We start from the raw sequence: 20,319 nt of genomic DNA on the forward strand, positions 1-20,319 counted from the left end.
CACAGTGATTGGATGTTTACTCTCGGGGAGGAGTTTCCTCATCTCAGCTCATGGACTTACAGGCACACACAGTCAATTCTGGGAGATATGAAACACACATAAATTATTTAAACGCAAAACCGAGAATAACGCAATTCACAAGCGCGTACTGAACCGTGGAGGTCGTACTGCACGGTTGAATATTATATTATATTATATTATATTATATTATATTATATTATATTATATTATATTATATTATATTATATTATATTATATTATATTATATTATATTGAGGAACCGTGGCATCCAGGGCTTAACATTAACACCCGCCAAATGCGGGTAGATTTCAGCTTTGGCGGGTTGGACAGACACCTCCACTAGCCACTTTGGCTGGTTGAAAATAATTTTTAAATTGTGGTTTGCTTAAAAGCAGGGTTCGACTATAAGAATGACCCAAATATGCGTGCAAATGTGATCTTAGAATGAAGAAACAGCACGATTAACAAAAAAAATTTGCGAGAGCAGAAGAAAGCAGGTGAATACCGAATGAGAAGATGATCACTCGCGCTAACAGCTGATGTGATGCGCGCGACTGTTTAAAGCGTGTGCGCGTGACTGTTTCCTTCCTTGAAGCACGCGTGCCTGGAACTCAACTGTGATTTGATCTCTTTCAAATAGTCAGGCAAAAAAGTGATGCTAATGCCGAATATGCTTGCTGCTTTCAAGAGCTCCAAATGTGTCTTTTAGTAAGCAGCACCGGTTGAACAGATTATTAATTGGCCTTAACCGTCTGATCATCCGTCCATTATCACAAGGGTTTTTTCGCCTGCTTTCTTTTGCTTACGGTTATTTGTATTAATATGGTTTAATTATCATTTTTTTTACAACAACATTGAACTGGTGATCTGAGCGACATGTAGCGAGGACAGATTACTGTGCATATTGTTGATACATGACAATAATTATTTTTAAAAGTCAATTGCTTTTCTTTGGGTTTTTTAAAGAAATGTTTTGTTAAATAAAAAGTATAGCATACAGGTATAGACCTTTTTCATGGCTGCTGCATTGAGGGCGCCATAGCGACCAGCGTCTTCCGGTAGACTGCTAAAAACTTCCGTTTACAGCGTGTACAACTGGTAATTTTCGCTCTGAAAATGGGTTTCAATAAGGTTTTTAATGGATAACAGTGTGATTTTGTGACACACAACTTAGAAATGTGTCTGTTAAAACCGTTATAATCTGTCACATGTGGTTCAAGCGCATCAGAAATACGAGAAAAACCTAGTTCACGTGTCTGCCGTCAGAAATACAGTGTGTGTGTGTGTGTGTGTGCGTTCCCGGCCTGTCAGCTGTTAGCTCAGCGGCTCTTTAACACACACACACACACACACACACAGAGAGAGAGAGAGAGAGAGAGAGAGAGAGCAAACCAGAGTACTGGCATGAAACTTAACAGGTATGAAAGTCGTGCAATTTACACAAATGAGCAATAAAATTCTGTTATTGATCCTCTGCTGCTGATTTGCTGTTCATTCTAATCGCGAGCCGTTTGTGTTTTATTTTGTGTGTTGTTTTCACCACGGTTTGTGTTTTTCTGTCATTTGGAAATGACACTCGCCTATATTTTCACTTTGTCACAGTTATTAAATCAGTGTGTCAGTGGCACAGTACAGGCTACGTCTGTGTGTCAAACATTATGCTGAACTACATTAGTTTGGGCTGGTTATATATGTGAAATAAAGAGAAAATGTTGACTTTAGCGATGACGAGGCTTCATTTAAACTGCAGAAGATGCCGTCTGACAACGAGGGAATAACGCCTCACAGCAGCTGCTTTCCATCCTATTATGGCTTGTTTCCACTGACTGGTACAGTACGGTACGGTTCGGGTCGGTACGGGTCACCTTTATCAGGCTTGCGTTTCCACTACCAAGGGTACCTTTTGGTGGGCGTGGTGTATGACAAAGTTTCAGTCGACGTCATTTTCGCTCAAGAAAATGTCTACAATAAAGCTGCACAGGTCGCTCACATATCAAATGAAAAGCACGTCTCACAAAACAGATGCTTTACACACATAAACACTTGTGTATAAATGTTCATCACTAACTTTTCTATAAACAGGAGTTGATTATAACTGCAGATCAATGACCGTGTGAAATAGCCGACTGTAACGTCTATAATTATATTAAATAAATTAATAAATGAGCATATATGAACACATACAGACCCTTCCAGTCTCCGATATGTTACCAACTACAGAAGAACTACTCAAAGCAGACATTTCATCGTTAATTAGGTTCAAAACAACACAAAGTATAGCCTACAGTCAGAGCAGACCTCTCATCTGTGTCTGTAATCTTCAGCAGCACATGAAGCCTCTGTTAGAGAGTCACTCCATCATTCCCAGTTCATATTAGTCCAAAAGGTGATAATAAAGATTCAAACAAGGCAGTTTGTTCACGTTTGCTTCGCCTTTTTCCCGCGCTCCACTCTCGCGTTTGTCCTTTTCTTTCTGAATGTGTCTCTCGCGTTTGTCAGCTTCTCACAGGATCGGGTTTCCAAAGCTTGTCAATAATCAAGTGCATGTTATTATTATCAGATCAAGAAGTTTGTTATTTCAGATAGAGTCGTGCAGCGAGCGCAAGAAAGAAAGCGAAACCACTCGGGCTTCAGACTGGCTCGTTAAAAACTACGCGGCACAGGGTGAATCTGCTCTTCTCCATGGCTTTGTGGCTGTTTATCATGACGACGACAGGGTTTGTTTGCAGGATCGACCATGTCTGCATATGTATTTATAATTCCGCTGTAATCTCTCGCTGTGTATTTCAAACATGGCGGGTCCATGTTTACAATTGTTTACATTCTGGCTTGTTGAGTCTACGAATGACGTATCTCTGTAAACCAATAGCGTTCAGCATGCGCGTGTAGCTCCACCTTTTGGGACCCTTTCAAAAGGGTCCCGAAAAAGTGGTACGGTACGGTTTGGTTCGGTACGCCTTTTGACAGTGGAAACAGCAATAAAAGCGTACCAAACCAAACCGTACCGTACCGTACCACTTAGTGGAAACGGGCCATTTGATCGCATTTCTTTAAGTGATCAGTCCAGGAGATGATGCTGATGGACAACAGTATTAGTTCAAAGAGGATAAAAGCAGGTAAAATAGATTAAAACTAGCGTTTCAAAGCTGTCCAAATGTGACTGTTCACACTAGGGTTGGGCATCTAAGCTATAATGCCGATCCGATACGCATCTCGATACAAAGAATACGATCCGATATATTAGCGATACATTTGTGACATATTGCGATGCAACACGATACGATTCACACCCATATCACGATACGATGCGATATTTCAGCACTAACTTATTAGATCAAGTTTATGAGATGATGTGAAAGAGGACGCTGTGCCATTGAATGAGTTTGATTATTTATTAACCAAGCAAAACCAAGACTTTTTTTTACAAACTGGCTCTTCTCTCAGAGCCAGAGTGTCAGTTTACAGTAAAGGGCCATTTTAGAACATGTAGCACATATTATTTAAGTATTTTCAAGATAAACAGAATGTATAAGTGCAATATATATTAAAAAAATATATATTTGCACTCTTTCAACATAAATAAATTTAGCATTGCACAACAAGAATTGTGATTTAACTTTTCAACTATGAAAACAAGTTTTACAAAGATATATTGCCACTGATTATTCAAAACTTAAGGTGGTGAACTAGCAGTGTTATGCTGCTTTCAAACATCACTGTCACTGTAAACAACAGGCTGATAAAAATATAACAAACCAGCAATCTTCTTGCTGTGAGGTGGTCAAACTACCCACTGTGCCACCGTGACACCCAATTATTTTTATCATTATTATTATTAATATTATTATTATTATTATTATTAAATAAAAATTAACAGGAGGAGGTGTTTAAACCCTTCGTTCTCCGTGACACTAGGCTGAATATCTTTGCAGATGAACAATGCAATAGCATTCGTTATTGGCGTAGAGCGAGCAGAACTGTTGCGCATGGAAAAAAAACTTGCAATGCTTTTCTCACCACTTTTGGAGCTGGTTGAAGCAGTGCGAAAGCCGGGGATGCAGAAACACTGGAAGATGCTTCCACAACAACACCGTGGCGCTGCTTCAAGTGAGATTTCAGATTAGTCGTACTGCCCGTGTATTTTACAGATGCGCGGCACATTTTGCAAATTGCATCTGTCCTGTCATGTCGTCCATCCTTAAATCCATAATGTTGCCATACTTTAGATTTAAAACTCAGTGAGGAATAAAATGTTTGTTTTGCTTCTCGCGCTTTCTGAGGGCGCACCACTAGCTTCATCCGCACACCTGATACACTGAGTTGTAGTGTGTGTGCACATCCGCAAGCCCGTTGCTAAGGCTTACTTTATGTAGGTCGATTAAATTATGCGCCAAAAACAGGTTGACAACACTTGTTAATAAATAAAAAACACATTCTATATTAAAAATATAAGCTGTATCTCGGAAAAATCGATGCATCTCGATTTGCTTCCAAAATTTCATTCATCCTCTGCTGCTCAACCGATGCACTCGCATCGTGCACGCGCATGACCGCGTATCGATACATAGCGGTTAATCTTCCCATCCCTAGTTTACACGCATCAGCTGCCGACCGGAAGTTCTTCGCATTCTCCTTGCGCATACACGCAAAGCATCATGTGTAATTTTGCGTTCCAAGAAAAAGGTCTATATTTTGCTTGTTTTGACACATTTAAAATTTGTGGCTAAGAAATAATTATTGTTTGGTGTGGCCAGAGATAAATGAGGTAAATCCTTAATTTTGAGTTCTGTAAAGTGATGTGAAATAAAAACTAATTGCAGTATAACACTATGAAACCGTGACCTATTTGCTCATACACGAAACACAACACGTGAAATGAATGAGGACAGAACACAAACTCTAAATCAAGTTAATTTAGCATGTCAAAGTCATATTTATGCATATAAAATATATTTTCCCAACAACAAAACTGTGGCTAGTGAAAATGCAGAGCGGCTAGTAAACGTTGGAAAACTATAGCCACTGTGGCTGGTGATCAAAAAAGTTCATGTAAAGCCCTGGTGGCATCCCTAGTCTACACCAGTAAAACTGAGTCGTGTCAGAGATGTATGGATGCAGTCCTCCAAGCTCATGATGGAGTCAGACACAATATTCATTCTGTCTCCACTGCAGCAGGACTTTATATTCTATACTGGACATTATTTCTGTTCAGTGATGAGACTTTAGTCTGAGCAGAGTCAGACCACACTGTCCTCATCAAATCAGTCAACATCAAGACATGATCAGATTTATTGAGCTCAAATCAGCAAAATCTAGAGGCCTTTACCTTTCATATGAGACACATTCAAGTTATTGTTGTTCCTAAAGCTTGGATAGGACACAAGACTACTGTCAGGCAGGGTAGATTGTTTTTCCTCAGGTGATGGTGCTTTTATTAGAGCAGATTAGTTTATATTTGACTGTATTTTAATATCTGGTTGTGATCAGTGGCACATTTGTAATCATCAGCATTTGGATCCAGAATATCTGTTCAAGCGTTTCTCTGAAGAACCATTAGAGTTAATAATGAATTGATCAGATTTCCCCGCACAGATCTCCAGCGCTTATGCTAATGCTTCTGTCTTTAAAGCATTAACAGCAGGAATTAGCCAGTGAAATGACAGCACGTTTAGAATAAGTGGCATTTGGAGGAGCTTAAGGCGTCACGCTTCAGAAACTCAGATTTACACGTCAGATTTACAGACATAATGAAGATTCCTGCCTTTAATCTTGCAGACGCACACGCACTAAAATAGAGAATGAGTTCACTATTAATACTGTATGTGTGTCTACAGATGTGTGTGTGTGTGTAAATATATTTATTTGCGGTGTGTTTTGGGTTGTCGAGTGATTCACGTTTATCTGATTAATGAAACAATGTGGCGAATGTGATTAATTGCAGTTGAATTATGCATTAGATTCAGTGAAATCAATGTGAAAGGAAAATTAACGTCACTATTGTGTTAAATGAGAAACCCTGAATGGAAACAGCAGACTGTGAATGTTTCTGTACAACATTTGACATCAGAGTGACTTTCAGTGACAGTTATAGATTTAGGTTTTGTAGAGTACAGTAATGGGGTTATATGCACACACACACACACATGCACGGACACACATTGTATTTATAGTATGTGTGTGCTATTAAAAACAACTATTTCTAACATTTGATGTACTTTGTATTTGGATTCATGAATTAAACATGTGTTTGAATAAAATTGTATTATTAGTTAATATGATTATTCTATATTAGCGTTAATAAAATTGTCATTTTTCAGTAGTTTGTTTTTTGCAGAAAATGACAATTGTTTTTATTTTTGTTATTGAAAATCTTTATTCCACAATAAAAAAATAATGTTATATAAAAATCTCTAAAAAAAACACGGCATATTTTAGTTTTTTTATGCAAAGACAAGTTAAAAAGATTTTGTTTTATATTGGGAAAATGTGCTAGAACAGAAAAATATGTTCTGATTAATCAAAATCCCAATAGATTAAGAGTTTTAGTTTATGGTGATGTATGGAAATAATTATTCAAAATAAATTCTCTAAATTTAAACATAAATGACATTAAAATAGAATATACATTTTTATTTAATTTAATTAATTTAATTTAATTTTATATTTTTATTTAACTTATTTAATTTAATGTTTTTAAATTTTAATTTTAATTTAGTAAAATGTTATTATTTATTTTACTATTTATTTAATTAGATTTTTATTTATTTTTTATTTTTTATTTTATTCTACTTTGTAATTAATTAAAATTGTTTTTATTTCATTTTTGTTTTATTTTATTTTACTTTATTTTATTTTATCCTTTTTAATTTAATTTAATTTATTTTACTTTACTTTATTTTATTTTTATCTTATTTTATTTTATTTTGTATTTAATTTTAATGCATTTTTTAATTATTGTTATTTTAAATTTTTATTTATTTATTTATTTTTATTTTATTTTGCATTTGTTTAATTTTTTTCATTTAGTTTTATTTTATTTTATTTTATTTTAGAAGGATGGGATGTTCGCTCTCATTTGCTTTCATTGATTATTATGTTAAAACAGCTGATTGTGCTGCTGGATAATGCTTGATGCTTTTTGATGCAACCAAGAAGATTCCGCTCATACATGAAGAATAAAGTCAATATTTGTGTGTGTGTGTGTGTGTGTGTGTGTGTGTGTGTGTGTGTGTGTGTGTGTGTGTGTGTGTGTGTGTGTGTGTGTGTGTGTGTGTGTGTGTGTGTGTGTGTGTGTGTGTGTGTGTGTTCAGATCTGGACGAGCCGGTAGTGACGGTCCATCAGAGCATCGGCGAAGCGAAAGAGCAGTTTTACTACGAGCGGACGGTGTTTCTGCGCTGCGTGGCTAACTCCAACCCGCCGGTGCGCTACAGCTGGCACAGAGGACGAGACGTGCTCTCTCAGGGCTCAGATAAAGGTGTGGAGATCTACGAGCCCTTCTTTACACAGGTAAGAATATAAACCTTGATCAAACACTGCCGTCAGGATAATACTGCATCATTAACCCTTGTGTGTGTTCAGGTTGACTAGTAACTTGAAAAAAGTCATCTAATTACATAATTCATGTCACATTGACTCAGTGGTTAGAAAGGTCACTGGTTTGAGTCTTGGCTGGGTCAGTTGGTGTTTCAGTGTGGAGTTTGCATGTTCTCTCCATGTTGGTGTGGGTTTCCTCCGGGTGCTCCGGTTTCCCCCACAGTCCAAACACATGCGCTATAGGGGAACTGATCAACTACACTGGTTGTAGTGTATGAGTGTGTGTGTGTGTGTGTGTGTGAGAGAATAAGTGTGTATGGGTGTTTCCCGGCACTGGGTTGCAGCTGGAAGCGTATCCGCTGTGTAAAACATATGCTGGAAGAGTTGTTGGTTCATTCCACTGTGTTAATCATATAATTAAGGGACTAAGCCAAAGGAAAATAATTAATTCAATTCAATTCAATGGAATACTTACTTGAAAGTTGCTATATTGCTATATTATTATATCATATTATATTTTGTTGTTATAATATAATATTTTTGTTGTTATATTATATTATATTATATTATATTATATTATATTATATTATATTTTTATATTATGTTATATTATATTATATTATATTATGTTATTTTATATTATATTATATTATAATATATTATATTATATTATATTATATTTTGTTTTTATATTATGTTATATTATATTATATTTTGTTTTTATATTATATTTTGTTTTTATATTATATTGTATTATATTATATTATATTATATTATATTTTGTTTTTATATTATGTTATATTATATTATTTTATATTATATTATGTTATATTATGTTATATTATATTATTTTATATTTTATTATATTATATTATATTATATTATGTTATATTATATTATATTTTGTTTTTATATTATGTTATATTATATTATTTTATATTATATTATATTATGTTATATTATGTTATATTTTATTATATTATTTTATATTTTATTTTATTATATTATATTATATTATATTATATTATTTTATATTATATTATATTTTGTTTTATATTATGTTATATTATATTATATTATATTATGTTTTTATATTATGTTATATTATATTATATTATGTTATGTTTTTTCTTATATTATATTTTATTTTATTATATTTATAAATTATTTATATATTTATATTTATTTGAACTTTTTAAGGGACAATTTTCAATGTTATTAAACCATTAGCTATGACTTTTACCTCAATAAACTCATAATTTGCTGCTTATTAATAGTTATTAAGGTAATAATTTGGTTTCTGTATTGGGCAGGATTCGTGATGTAGAATGAGATCATGCAGTATATGCAGATTTATTAGGATGTTTATCTTAATAATATGCGGCTAATTAGCCACTAGTCAATAGAGAGATTTGAGATTTAAACTAAAGTGTTACCGAATATGTATATGTGTATAATTTTAAATATGTACTTGTTTTTATTTAGTAATGAAAAGTAATATTTATTTATTCTGATTAATTTCAGTCAGCATGCATATGTTAATGTGTATCAGTGCAGTATTACAAAAGTCAACAATGCATGGCATTTATTAATTTGCTGATCTTTGTGTGATCCAAAAGCATTCAAACCTCATAAGCAGTTTAAACTTTTTATACGTAATATTTTAGTTTAAATATGCACGCATTTCAGTATGCACAATATATTAAAAATATATAAGGACGGATAATTTTGCTTACGAATCACCTACAGTGCTGATTCAGCCTGGTTCGAGTCCTGGCTGGGTCAGTTGGCGTTACTGTGTGGAGTTTGCATGTTCTCCCCGTGTTAGGAGAGTTTGTGTATGGGTGTTTCCCAGTACTGGGTTGCAGCTGGAAGAGCATCCGCTGTGTAAAACATATGCTGGAATTGTTAGTGGTTCATTCCTCGGTGATGACCCCTGATAAATAAAGGGACTGAGCTGAAGGAAAATAAATGAATGTCTTAATTTATTTTAACCATGATGTAGTTTGATTTTGATATCGTCAAGACCGCTGAGACTGAGCTGTAAAAGCAGGTTTAATCTTTCATAAAGAATAGCAGGACTTGTGACCCTCAGTGTCAGATTTGATGGCGTATAACTGTGATATTCTGTACTCGTTGCTGTGTGTTCTTGATGCACTACATGTGTGCAGTTGTCCTGCTGCAGCACGTCTGTCTCCGAACACACATTTGCACATGTGTCTGTGTCTCTCGCTCTGAGCTCCAGGGGGAAACGAAGATACTGAAGCTGAAGAACCTGAGACCCAAGGACTACGCAAACTACAGCTGTATCGCCTCCGTCAGGAACATCTGCGGCATCGCCGACCGCAAAGTCATCTTCAGACTGACCAATAAAACAGGTGAGGTTTATTCCACTCCACAGCAGTGAGTTTCAGTAGTTTAACTGTTCTGAGCCCAATGCAAAAAGCCCTGTCATCAGGGAACAGAATGTGAGTAAAGGCATCAGTGTTTATTTATTTATTCCAAAGAGCAATAGCTGATAAAACACTGTGAATATGATGCAATCTACATAATCTAAATAAACTATCGACTCACCAACACAAGAGCACATGTCAGGAGGGAAAATATGTTGTTATTGTAAGCAGCTGAGAAAAATTCACTTATCCACCTAGAATATTCTAGCAACTGCATAGAGACACCTAAGAAGCTACATAAACACCCTCCAACTGCATAGCAACAACCTAGTATCTGCATAGCAACACCATAGCAAATGAGTAACAACACCCTAGTGACTGTGTAGTAACATTATAGCAACTGCATAGCGACACCTTTGTGACTGTAAAACAGTGTCATGGCAACTTCATAGCAACACCCTAGTGACTGTAAAACAGTGTCATAGCAACTGCATAGCAACACCATAGTGACTGTATAGCAGTGTCATAGCAACTGCATAGCAACACCCTAGTGACTGTATAACAGTGTCATAGCAACTGCATAGCAACACCCTAGTGACTGTATAACAGTGTCATAGCAACTGCATAGCAACACCCTAGTGACTGTATAACAGTGTCATAGCAACTGTATAGTGACACTCGAGTAACTGCATAGCAACACCCTATTGACTGTATAACATTGTCATAGCAACTGCATAGCAACACCTTTGTGACTGTATAGCAGCATCATAGCAACTGTATAGTGACACTCGAGCAACTGCATAGCAACACCCTAGTGACTGTATAACAGTGTCATAGCAACTGCATAGCAACACCTTTGTGACTGTATAGCAGCATCATAGCAACTGTATAGAGACACTAGAGCAACTGCATAGCAACACCCTAGTGATTGTAAAGCAGCATCATAGCAACTGTATAGTGACACTCGAGCAACTGCATAGCAACACCCTAGTGACTGTATAACAGTGTCATAGCAACTGCATAGCAACACCTTTGTGACTGTATAGCAACATCATAGCAACTGCATAGTGACACCCTACGGACTGTATAACATCATCTTAGCAACTGTATAACAACACCCTAGTTGCTGCATAGCAACACTCTACTGATTGTATAGCAGCATCATAGCAACTGCATAGCAACATCCTAGTAACTGTATAGCAACATCATAGCAACTGCATAGCTACACCCTAGTAGCTCTATAACAACACTCTATTGACTGTACAGCAACATCATAGAAACTGCATAGCAACATTATGGCAACTGCATGGCAACACCCTAGCAGCTGAATAACAATGCCCTAGTGACTATGGCAACAGTGTAGCAACTGCATAGCGACATCCAAGTGGCTGTATACTAACATGATAGCAATTCTATAGCAACATCCTAGTAGGTGCATAGCAACACCCTAGTGACTGTATAGCAACATTATAGCAACAGCATAACAACACCCTAGTTAGGGGAAAGCAACATTATAGCAACACCCTAGTGACTGTATAGCAACATTATAGCAACTCCATAGCAACACCCTAGGAAGGGGATAGCAGCATTATAGCAACACCCTAGTGACTGTATAGCAACATCATAGCAACTGCATAGCAACACCCTAGTGACTGTATAACAGTGTCATAGCAACTCCATAGCAACACCCTAGTGACTGTATAGCAACATTATAGCAACTGCATAGCAACACCCTAGGAAGGGGATAGCAGCATTATAGCAACACCCTAGTGACTGTATAGCAACATCATAGCAACTGCATAGCAACACCCTAGTGACTGTATAACAGTGTCATAGCAACTCCATAGCAACACCCTAGTGACTGTATAGCAACATTATAGCAACTGCATAGCAACACCCTAGGAAGGGGATAGCAGCATTATAGCAACACCCTAGTGACTGTATAGCAACATTATAGCAACAGCATAACAACACCCTAGTTAGGGGAAAGCAACATTATAGCAACACCCTAGTGACTGTATAGCAACATTATAGCAACTGCATAGCAACACCCTAGGAAGGGGATAGCAGCATTATAGCAACACCCTAGTGACTGTATAGCAACATCATAGCAACTGCATAGCAACACCCTAGTGACTGTATAACAGTGTCATAGCAACTCCATAGCAACACCCTAGTGACTGTATAGCAACATTATAGCAACTGCATAGCAACACCCTAGGAAGGGGATAGCAGCATTATAGCAACACCCTAGTGACTGTATAGCAACATCATAGCAACTGCATAGCAACACCCTAGTGACTGTATAACAGTGTCATAGCAACTCCATAGCAACACCCTAGTGACTGTATAGCAACATTATAGCAACTCCATAGCAACACCCTAGTGACTGTACAGCAACATTATAGCAACTCCATAGCAACACCCTAGTGACTGTATAGCAACATTATAGCAACTGCATAGCAACACCCTAGTAAGGGGATAGCAGCATTATAGCAACACCCTAGTGACTGTATAGCAACATTATAGCAACTGCATAGCAACACCCTAGTAAGGGGATAGCAACATTATAGCAACACCCTAGTAAGGGGATAGCAACAGCATAGCAAAACCCTAGTGACTGTATAGCAACATCATAGCAACTTTATAGCAACACCCTAGTGACTGTATAGCAACATTATAGCAACTCCATAGCAAAACCCTAGTGACTGTATAGCAACATCATAGCAACTTTATAGCAACACCCTAGTGACTGTATAGCAACATTATAGCAACTCCATAGCAACACCCTAGTGACTGTATAGCAACATTATAGCAACTGCATAGCAACACCCTAGGAAGGGGATAGCAACAGCATAGCAAAACCCGAGTGACTGTATAGCAACTGCATAGCAACTGCATAGCAACCCCCAGTAGCTGCATAGTGACACAGTTGACAAACTTGTGTGTGTGTGTGTGGTCTCTCTTAGCTCCTGCCTCCATCAAGCTGCTGGTGGAGGACCCTATCGTGGTGAACCCGGGTCAGACGGTGTCTCTGGTCTGCATCCCCACTGGAGGAGAGCCGGCTCCGCTCCTCAGCTGGACCAGCAGCTCCGGCTCTCTGCCAGAGAAGAGTGTGTTAAAGGACGGGACGCTCACACTGCCTGCCGTCACATCTGCAGACGCCGGCGCGTACAGCTGCATCGCCACCAATAATGTGGGCAACCCGGCCAAGAAGACCACCACCATCATCGTCAGAGGTCAGATACTCTTCCTTTTCATTTGATAGTTCTCTTTTACAGAACATACCATACACTCACTGGCCACTTTATTAGGTACGCCTTACTAGTACCGGGTTGGACGCCTTTTGCCTTCAGAACTGCTTTAGTCCTTCATGGCAGAGATTCAACAAGCCACTGGAAATATTCCTCAGAGATTTTGCTCCATATTGACATGATGTTGACATGACATGATTGTCCAGTTTTGGTGAGCCTGTGTGAATTGTAGCCTCAGTTTCCTGTTCTTAGCTGACAGGAGCAGCACCCGGTGTGCTCTTCTGCTGCTGTAGCCCATCCGCCTCGAGGTTGGACGTGTTGTGTGTTCAGAGATGCTCTTCTGCAGAGCTCGGTTGTAGCGAGTGCTTATTTGAGTTACTGTTGCCTTTCTATCAGCTGGAACCAGTCTGGCCATTCTTCTCTGACCTCTGGCCTCATCAACAAGGCATTTGCGCCCACAGAACTGCCGCTCACTGGATATTTCCTCTTTGTCGGAGCATTCTCTGTAAACCCTAGAGATGGTTGTGCGTGAAAATCCCAGTAGATCAGCAGTTTCTGAAATACTCATAGCAGCCCGTCTGGCAGCAACAACCATGCCACGATCAAAGTCTCTTAAATCCCCTTTCTTCCCCATTCTGATGCTAACTTTGAACTGCAGCAGATCCTCTTGACCATGCCTGCATGCATTGAGCTGCTGCCATGTGATTGGCTGATTAGAAATTTGTGTTACGAGCAGTTGGACAGGTGTACCTAATAAAGTGGCCGGCGAGTGTGTATGGGTAACATGAACCATACCTGTGTGTGACTGACCGTCTCCTCTTCTACTGAAGCCGCTGGTCATGTGACATGTGTCTCTAAGAGAGTGTGACAGATCACACACACACACACACTGCTGGGATTTAACAGCGTGACGATTGTCTGCTTTCTAGTCTGCATCTGAGTCTGCATTCACACAGATGTGCTCACACTGACATTCAGACGTAGTAAAATAGATTAGAAAATTTGATTGTGTGTGTGTGTGTGTGTGTGTGTGTGTGTGTGTGTGTTAATAAAAGAGGAATGTCTATCTGCAGCAGGTGAAAGTGTGTGAATGAATTCTGCAGCTCTGCTCTGTGTGTTTGAGAGCAGCTCTACACACACACACACACACACACACACACACACACACACACACACAGCTCACAGCCTGACACTGACCCACTTCAGCAGAGCCTTTAATCCAGAGGAGGATCATGATGGAGGAGCAGCAAGAGAAGAGAAGAGCATCCATCTGCTGAGACACACACACACATGCACACGCGCACAAACTTACACACACATTCACACACAGACACACACATGTACAAACACACACACACGCAAGCCTACGCACACACACAACCACACCCACGCATGCACACTCTCACACATACACACACATACACACACACATGATCAGGCACAGACACACACACACACATTCACACAGACATGATCAAACACACATGCAAACAAAAACACAGGCTCACACGCACATGCTGAAAAACACTCATGCTCACACACATATGCACACACACACATCCAAACACACACATGATCAAAGACACACACACAGACACACATGCATACACAAATGCACACATATGCTCAAACACACAGACAAGCATGCATACACACTCACATCCACACCCACCACACGATCAAACACACACACACACATATATATGTACACTCTCAGACACACACACCCAGCGTGTGTCAGTGTCGTCCTCAGCAGCGTCTCCTTGAGTAAAGTCACGTCTGGGGAGAGCAGGCAGAGATCCATCTGTTACACACACTGATCAGCATGACAGACACACACCACAAGGACAAACACACACACACACACACACACACCATGCTGAAATCACCGCTTGAGGATGGTCTGTGCGCATGTGAGTGTGCCTGTTCGTATCTGTACATTTGTGTGTGTGTGTGTGTGTGTGTGTGTGTGTGTGTTCAGCAGTGTTCAGTCTCTCCTGCAGATCTGCTTTGTCACTCAGAGTTTCCTCCTCTTCTATAAGCCGCTCGTGTTCTGTTTCCGTCCAGCTTCAGTGCTCTGTAAACTCCTGGTCCATCAGGAGACTGGCGCTGCATCCCGTTTCACACACTCTTACCTTAAGAGTGTGTATTTTGTGGTGAATGTTAGTCATAGACGTGTGTTTGTGCATTGGATTGGTCTGTATTCATCAGTGCTCTGACTGCCTCACTGGAAACAGAAGCTTCATTAATTGACTTGAGGCGCAGTCACTCAGTCAGTGCTTTAGCGGGACTTTAATTGGAATATTTCTTAATGATATTTTCCCCCAAGAGCAACCCAGTGTACTTCTGTCTTCAGGCAGTTATCCGCCATCTTTGTGTGGTGTCGTTAGGAGTCCTGTGCTTCTGTGTGTTACAGTAGTGTGCAGTGACTGAGATTTGAGTCACGGAATGATGAATGATGTGTCTGTCCTGAAGTCTAGCAGAGAAAAGCCCTGTCAGAGTCTGCGACACTCTCATCAGAGCTGAAAAGGTTGCTGTTTGACCTCCAGAGCTGACCTCTGACCTCAGGAACTGACTCAGACCTCTAACCTTAGGAGCTGACTCTGACCTCCAGAGCTTACCTCTGACCAATGGAGATGACTGTAACCTCTGACCTCAGGAGCTAACTTTGACCTCTGACCTTAGGAGATGATTGTTACCTCCAGAACTTACCTCTGACCTTAAAAGATGACTGTAACCTCTGACATTGAGAGCTGACTGTGACCTTTGACCTTAAGAGATGACTCTAACCTCTGACCTCAGGACCTGACAGTGACTTCTGACCTCAGGAGCTGACTCTAACCTCCAGAAACAACATCTGACCTTAGCAGATGACTGTAACCTCTGACCTCAGGAGCTGACTTTGACCTCTGACCTTAGGAGATAATAGTGACCTCCAGAACTTACCTCTGACCTTGAAAGATGACTGTAACCCCTGACATTGAGAGCTGACTGTGACCTTTGACCTTAGGAGATGACTGTAACCTCTGACCTCAGGAATGACAGTGACCTCTGACCTCAGGAGCTGACTCTAACCTCCAGAAACAACATCTGACCTTAGCAGATGACTGTAACCACTGACCTCAGGAGCCGACTATGACCTCTAACCTTAGGAGATGATTGTGACCTCCAGAACTTACCTCTGACTTTAGAAGATGATTGTGACCTCTAACCTTAGGAGCTGACTCTAACTTCTAAAACTTATTTCTGACCTTAGGAGATGATTGTGACCTCCAGAACTTACCTCTGACCTTAAAAGATGACTGTAACCTCTGACCTCGAGAGCTGACTGTGACCTTTGACCTTAGAAGATGACTCTTACCTCTGACCTCAGGAATGACAGTGACCTCTGACTTCAGGAGCTGACTCTAACCTCCAGAACTTACCGTTGACCTTAGGAGATGACTGTAACCTCTGACCTTAGGAGCTGACTGTGACCTCTGACCTTAGGAGATGATTGTGACCTCCAGAGCTGACCTTAGAAGATGATTGTGACCTCTGACCTTAGGAGCTGACTCTAACCTCTAGAACTGACTTCTGACCTTAGGAGATGATTGTGACATCCAGGATTTACCTCTGACAATAGATGACAGTAACCTCTGACCTCAGGACCTGACTCTGACCTCAGGAGCTGACTCTGACCTCCATAACTTACCTCTGACCTCAGGAGCTGACTGTGACCTCTGACCTTAGGAGAAGATTGTGACCTCCAGAGCTGACCTCTGACCTTAGAAGATAATTGTGACCTCTGACTTCAGGAGCTGACTCTAACCTCCAGAACTTACCTTTGACCTTAGGAGATGACTGTAACCTCTGACCTTAGGAGCTGACTGTGACCTCTGACCTTAGGAGATGATTGTGACCTCCAGAGCTGACCTTAGAAGATGATTGTGACCTCTGACCTTAGGAGCTGACTCTAACCTCTAGAACTGACTTCTGACCTTAGGAGATGATTGTGACATCCAGGATTTACCTCTGACAATAGATGACAGTAACCTCTGACCTCAGGACCTGACTCTGACCTCAGGAGCTGACTCTGACCTCCATAACTTACCTCTGACCTCAGGAGCTGACTGTGACCTCTGACCTTAGGAGAAGATTGTGACCTCCAGAGCTGACCTCTGACCTTAGAAGATAATTGTGACCTCTGACTTCAGGAGCTGACTCTAACCTCCAGAACTTACCTTTGACCTTAGGAGATGACTGTAACCTCTGACCTTAGGAGCTGACTGTGACCTCTGACCTTAGGAGATGATTGTGACCTCCAGAGCTGACCTTAGAAGATGATTGTGACCTCTGACCTTAGGAGCTGACTCTAACCTCTAGAACTGACTTCTGACCTTAGGAGATGATTGTGACATCCAGGATTTACCTCTGACAATAGATGACAGTAACCTCTGACCTCAGGACCTGACTCTGACCTCAGGAGCTGACTCTGACCTCCATAACTTACCTCTGACCTCAGGAGCTGACTGTGACCTCTGACCTTAGGAGAAGATTGTGACCTCCAGAGCTGACCTCTGACCTTAGAAGATAATTGTGACCTCTGACTTCAGGAGCTGACTCTAACCTCCAGAACTTACCTTTGACCTTAGGAGATGACTGTAACCTCTGACCTTAGGAGCTGACTGTGACCTCTGACCTTAGGAGATGATTGTGACCTCCAGAGCTGACCTTAGAAGATGATTGTGACCTCTGACCTTAGGAGCTGACTCTAACCTCTAGAACTGACTTCTGACCTTAGGAGATGATTGTGACATCCAGGATTTACCTCTGACAATAGATGACAGTAACCTCTGACCTCAGGACCTGACTCTGACCTCAGGAGCTGACTCTGACCTCCATAACTTACCTCTGACCTCAGGAGCTGACTCTGACCTCTGACTTCAGGAGCTGACTCTGACCTCCAGAGCTTACCTCTGACTTCAGGAGCTGACTGTGACTTCTGACCTTGGAAGCTTACTGTGACTATGACTTCAACTTCACTGTGACTGTGACTTCAAGAGCTAACGGTGACCTCAGGAGCTCATTCTGACCTTTGACCTCAAAAGCTGGCTTTGACTTCTAGAACTTACCTCTGACTTTAGCAGGTGACTGTAACCTCTGACCCCAGGAGCTAACTGTGATCTCAAACCTTGAAAGCTGACTGTGACCTGTGACCCCTGGAGTTTACTCTGTCTTTTGATCATAAGATTTAACTTTGACCTCTAACATTTGACCTCATGAGTGGACTCTAACCTTTGTCCTCCAAAGCCGACCTCAACAGCTCACTCTGACCTTTGATCCTAAGCAACTGTAGAATCACCACAACAGATCAGTTATTATAGCTGTTGTGTTACCATAGCAACTGCAGAATCACCACAACAGATTAATTTGAGTAAGGGCTTATTTTGATTTTCTCATATCAAGATAAGTGCTCCAAGATCTCTCTCACTGTCTCTCTCTGTCTCTTTCTTATTCCCTCACACACACAGTCAAATGTTCTAAGCAATAATGACGATAAATAAAAATGTAAACAGCACACTATAAGAGTTAAACTCATGTTGGCGTTCAGACGATTAACACACACATCAGTCGTCAGCCGTGTTGAAGGTGACACTGATTCTGGAATCTCCTCAAACCGATGTGTCTGTGATTCTCGGCGCGTCCCAGCCGCTGTTGTCTCTGTATTCTTCATGTTTTTCACGTCCTCCTCCGCGGTCTGTCCTGATAACGTCACGCTGGAGAAGATAAAAAGATGTCGGCACTCTTTTGTTTGCCATCTGAAAGCCACAAACAGTCTGCATGCCAAATGAGTCCCGATGGCTATCAGAAGCACTGCAGAAATTAGCACAGAACTGCAAGTAAGCTTCATCTTTCAGAGCTTTTCTGAAGAGATCTGATTCCTCTTTTGTAGCGGAATATAATGGTGGCTTGAGGAAGTCAACATACTGTTTTACTACATAAACTTAATATTAGTCCGTCTTCGATCTTCTACTTCTGAAACTAATTTCTATTTGCATCTGCTCTTAGACTGGTCTGACTCTGCTTTTCCACCTGATCCTCCTAACAGTTTTCTGAAAACTGACCTGGAAAATTCAGAAAAGTCTCATTGACTTAACATTGGACCAAACTTTGTGACCTCATAACTTTACACCAGACTGCCAAACAGACTTAATATTGGGCTCATTTAACTCAGACTGCCAATCTGCCAACCACTGATGACCTTTCATCTTACTATCCACACCCTAGCAACCACTTACAGCACCCTAGCAACTGTCCTTTAGACTTCCGTTGTAAAAACTGCCATTGACCTTACATTGGACATGCTAATGTAACCCTGCCGGTCCTACGCCACCCAACCCGCTCCGAGCTGGTATCGAACAGGCAACCTTCTGCATGGGAGTTGGGTGCTCTACCAAGGAGGCTAAAGACCATGGCCTCTAGCGTCTGTCGCTAGAGCACCTTTAGAGGTCAGAGGAGTGAGGTTTACCTGCACAGCACACACTAGCTGGCCTCCGTTACACTCACCCCCTAAACCTCACTCCCATCTGGGTCACGGCACCAATGTAACCCTGCCGGTCCTACGCCACCCAACCCGCTCCGAGCTGGTATCGAACCGGCAACCTTCTGCATGGGAGTTGGGTGCTCTACCAAGGAGGCTAAAGACCATGGCCTCTAGCATCTGTCGCTAGAGCACCTTTAGAGGTCAGAGGAGTGAGGTTTACCTGCACAGCACACACTAGCTGGCCTCCGTTACACTAACAACACACCAATACATACTAGATACATACTAACTAACAAACTAAAAACATAGTAGCAACATGCTAATTCATGCTAACAACATGCTAGTTTGTACTAGAATCATGCTAGCAACATGCTAATTCATACAAAAACCATGCTTACACTATGCTAGTTTATACTAGAAACATGCTAGCAACAAGCTAATTAATACAATAATCATGCTAACATCATGCCAGTTTATACAAGAAACATACTAGCAACATGCTAATTCATACCAAATTCATGTTAACAACATGATAGTGTACACTAGAAGCATACAAGAACTATGCTAATTTATGTTAGCAACTGCCTAGCA

General features: G+C 40.3%; 1 protein-coding gene across 7 annotated transcripts in view; it reads left to right on the forward strand.

Moving 5' to 3' along the window:
- The window catches only part of LOC101884676 (MAM domain-containing glycosylphosphatidylinositol anchor protein 2-like), a 352,666-nt gene that overhangs the window by 259,279 nt on the left and 73,068 nt on the right, over positions 1 to 20,319 (forward strand). For 4 of the 7 annotated variants that reach the window (XM_073933869.1, XM_073933870.1, XM_073933865.1 and 1 more), the window contains 3 exons: positions 7,332 to 7,528; positions 9,801 to 9,933; positions 12,918 to 13,187. Coding sequence is in view for 4 of the 7 variants with exons in the window: in XM_073933865.1 (XP_073789966.1) it covers positions 7,332 to 7,528; positions 9,801 to 9,933; positions 12,918 to 13,187 (600 nt within the window). In the remaining 3 variants the exon portion in view is untranslated. Of the gene's footprint in view, positions 1 to 7,331; positions 7,529 to 9,794; positions 9,934 to 12,917; positions 13,188 to 20,319 lie in introns of all 7 variants that reach the window. The other 3 variants (XM_073933868.1, XM_073933864.1, XM_073933866.1) reach the window with 1 other exon arrangement.

The sequence above is a fragment of the Danio rerio genome, chromosome 20 (genome assembly GCF_049306965.1).
Source record: "Danio rerio strain Tuebingen ecotype United States chromosome 20, GRCz12tu, whole genome shotgun sequence".
Lineage (NCBI taxonomy): Eukaryota > Metazoa > Chordata > Actinopteri > Cypriniformes > Danionidae > Danio > Danio rerio.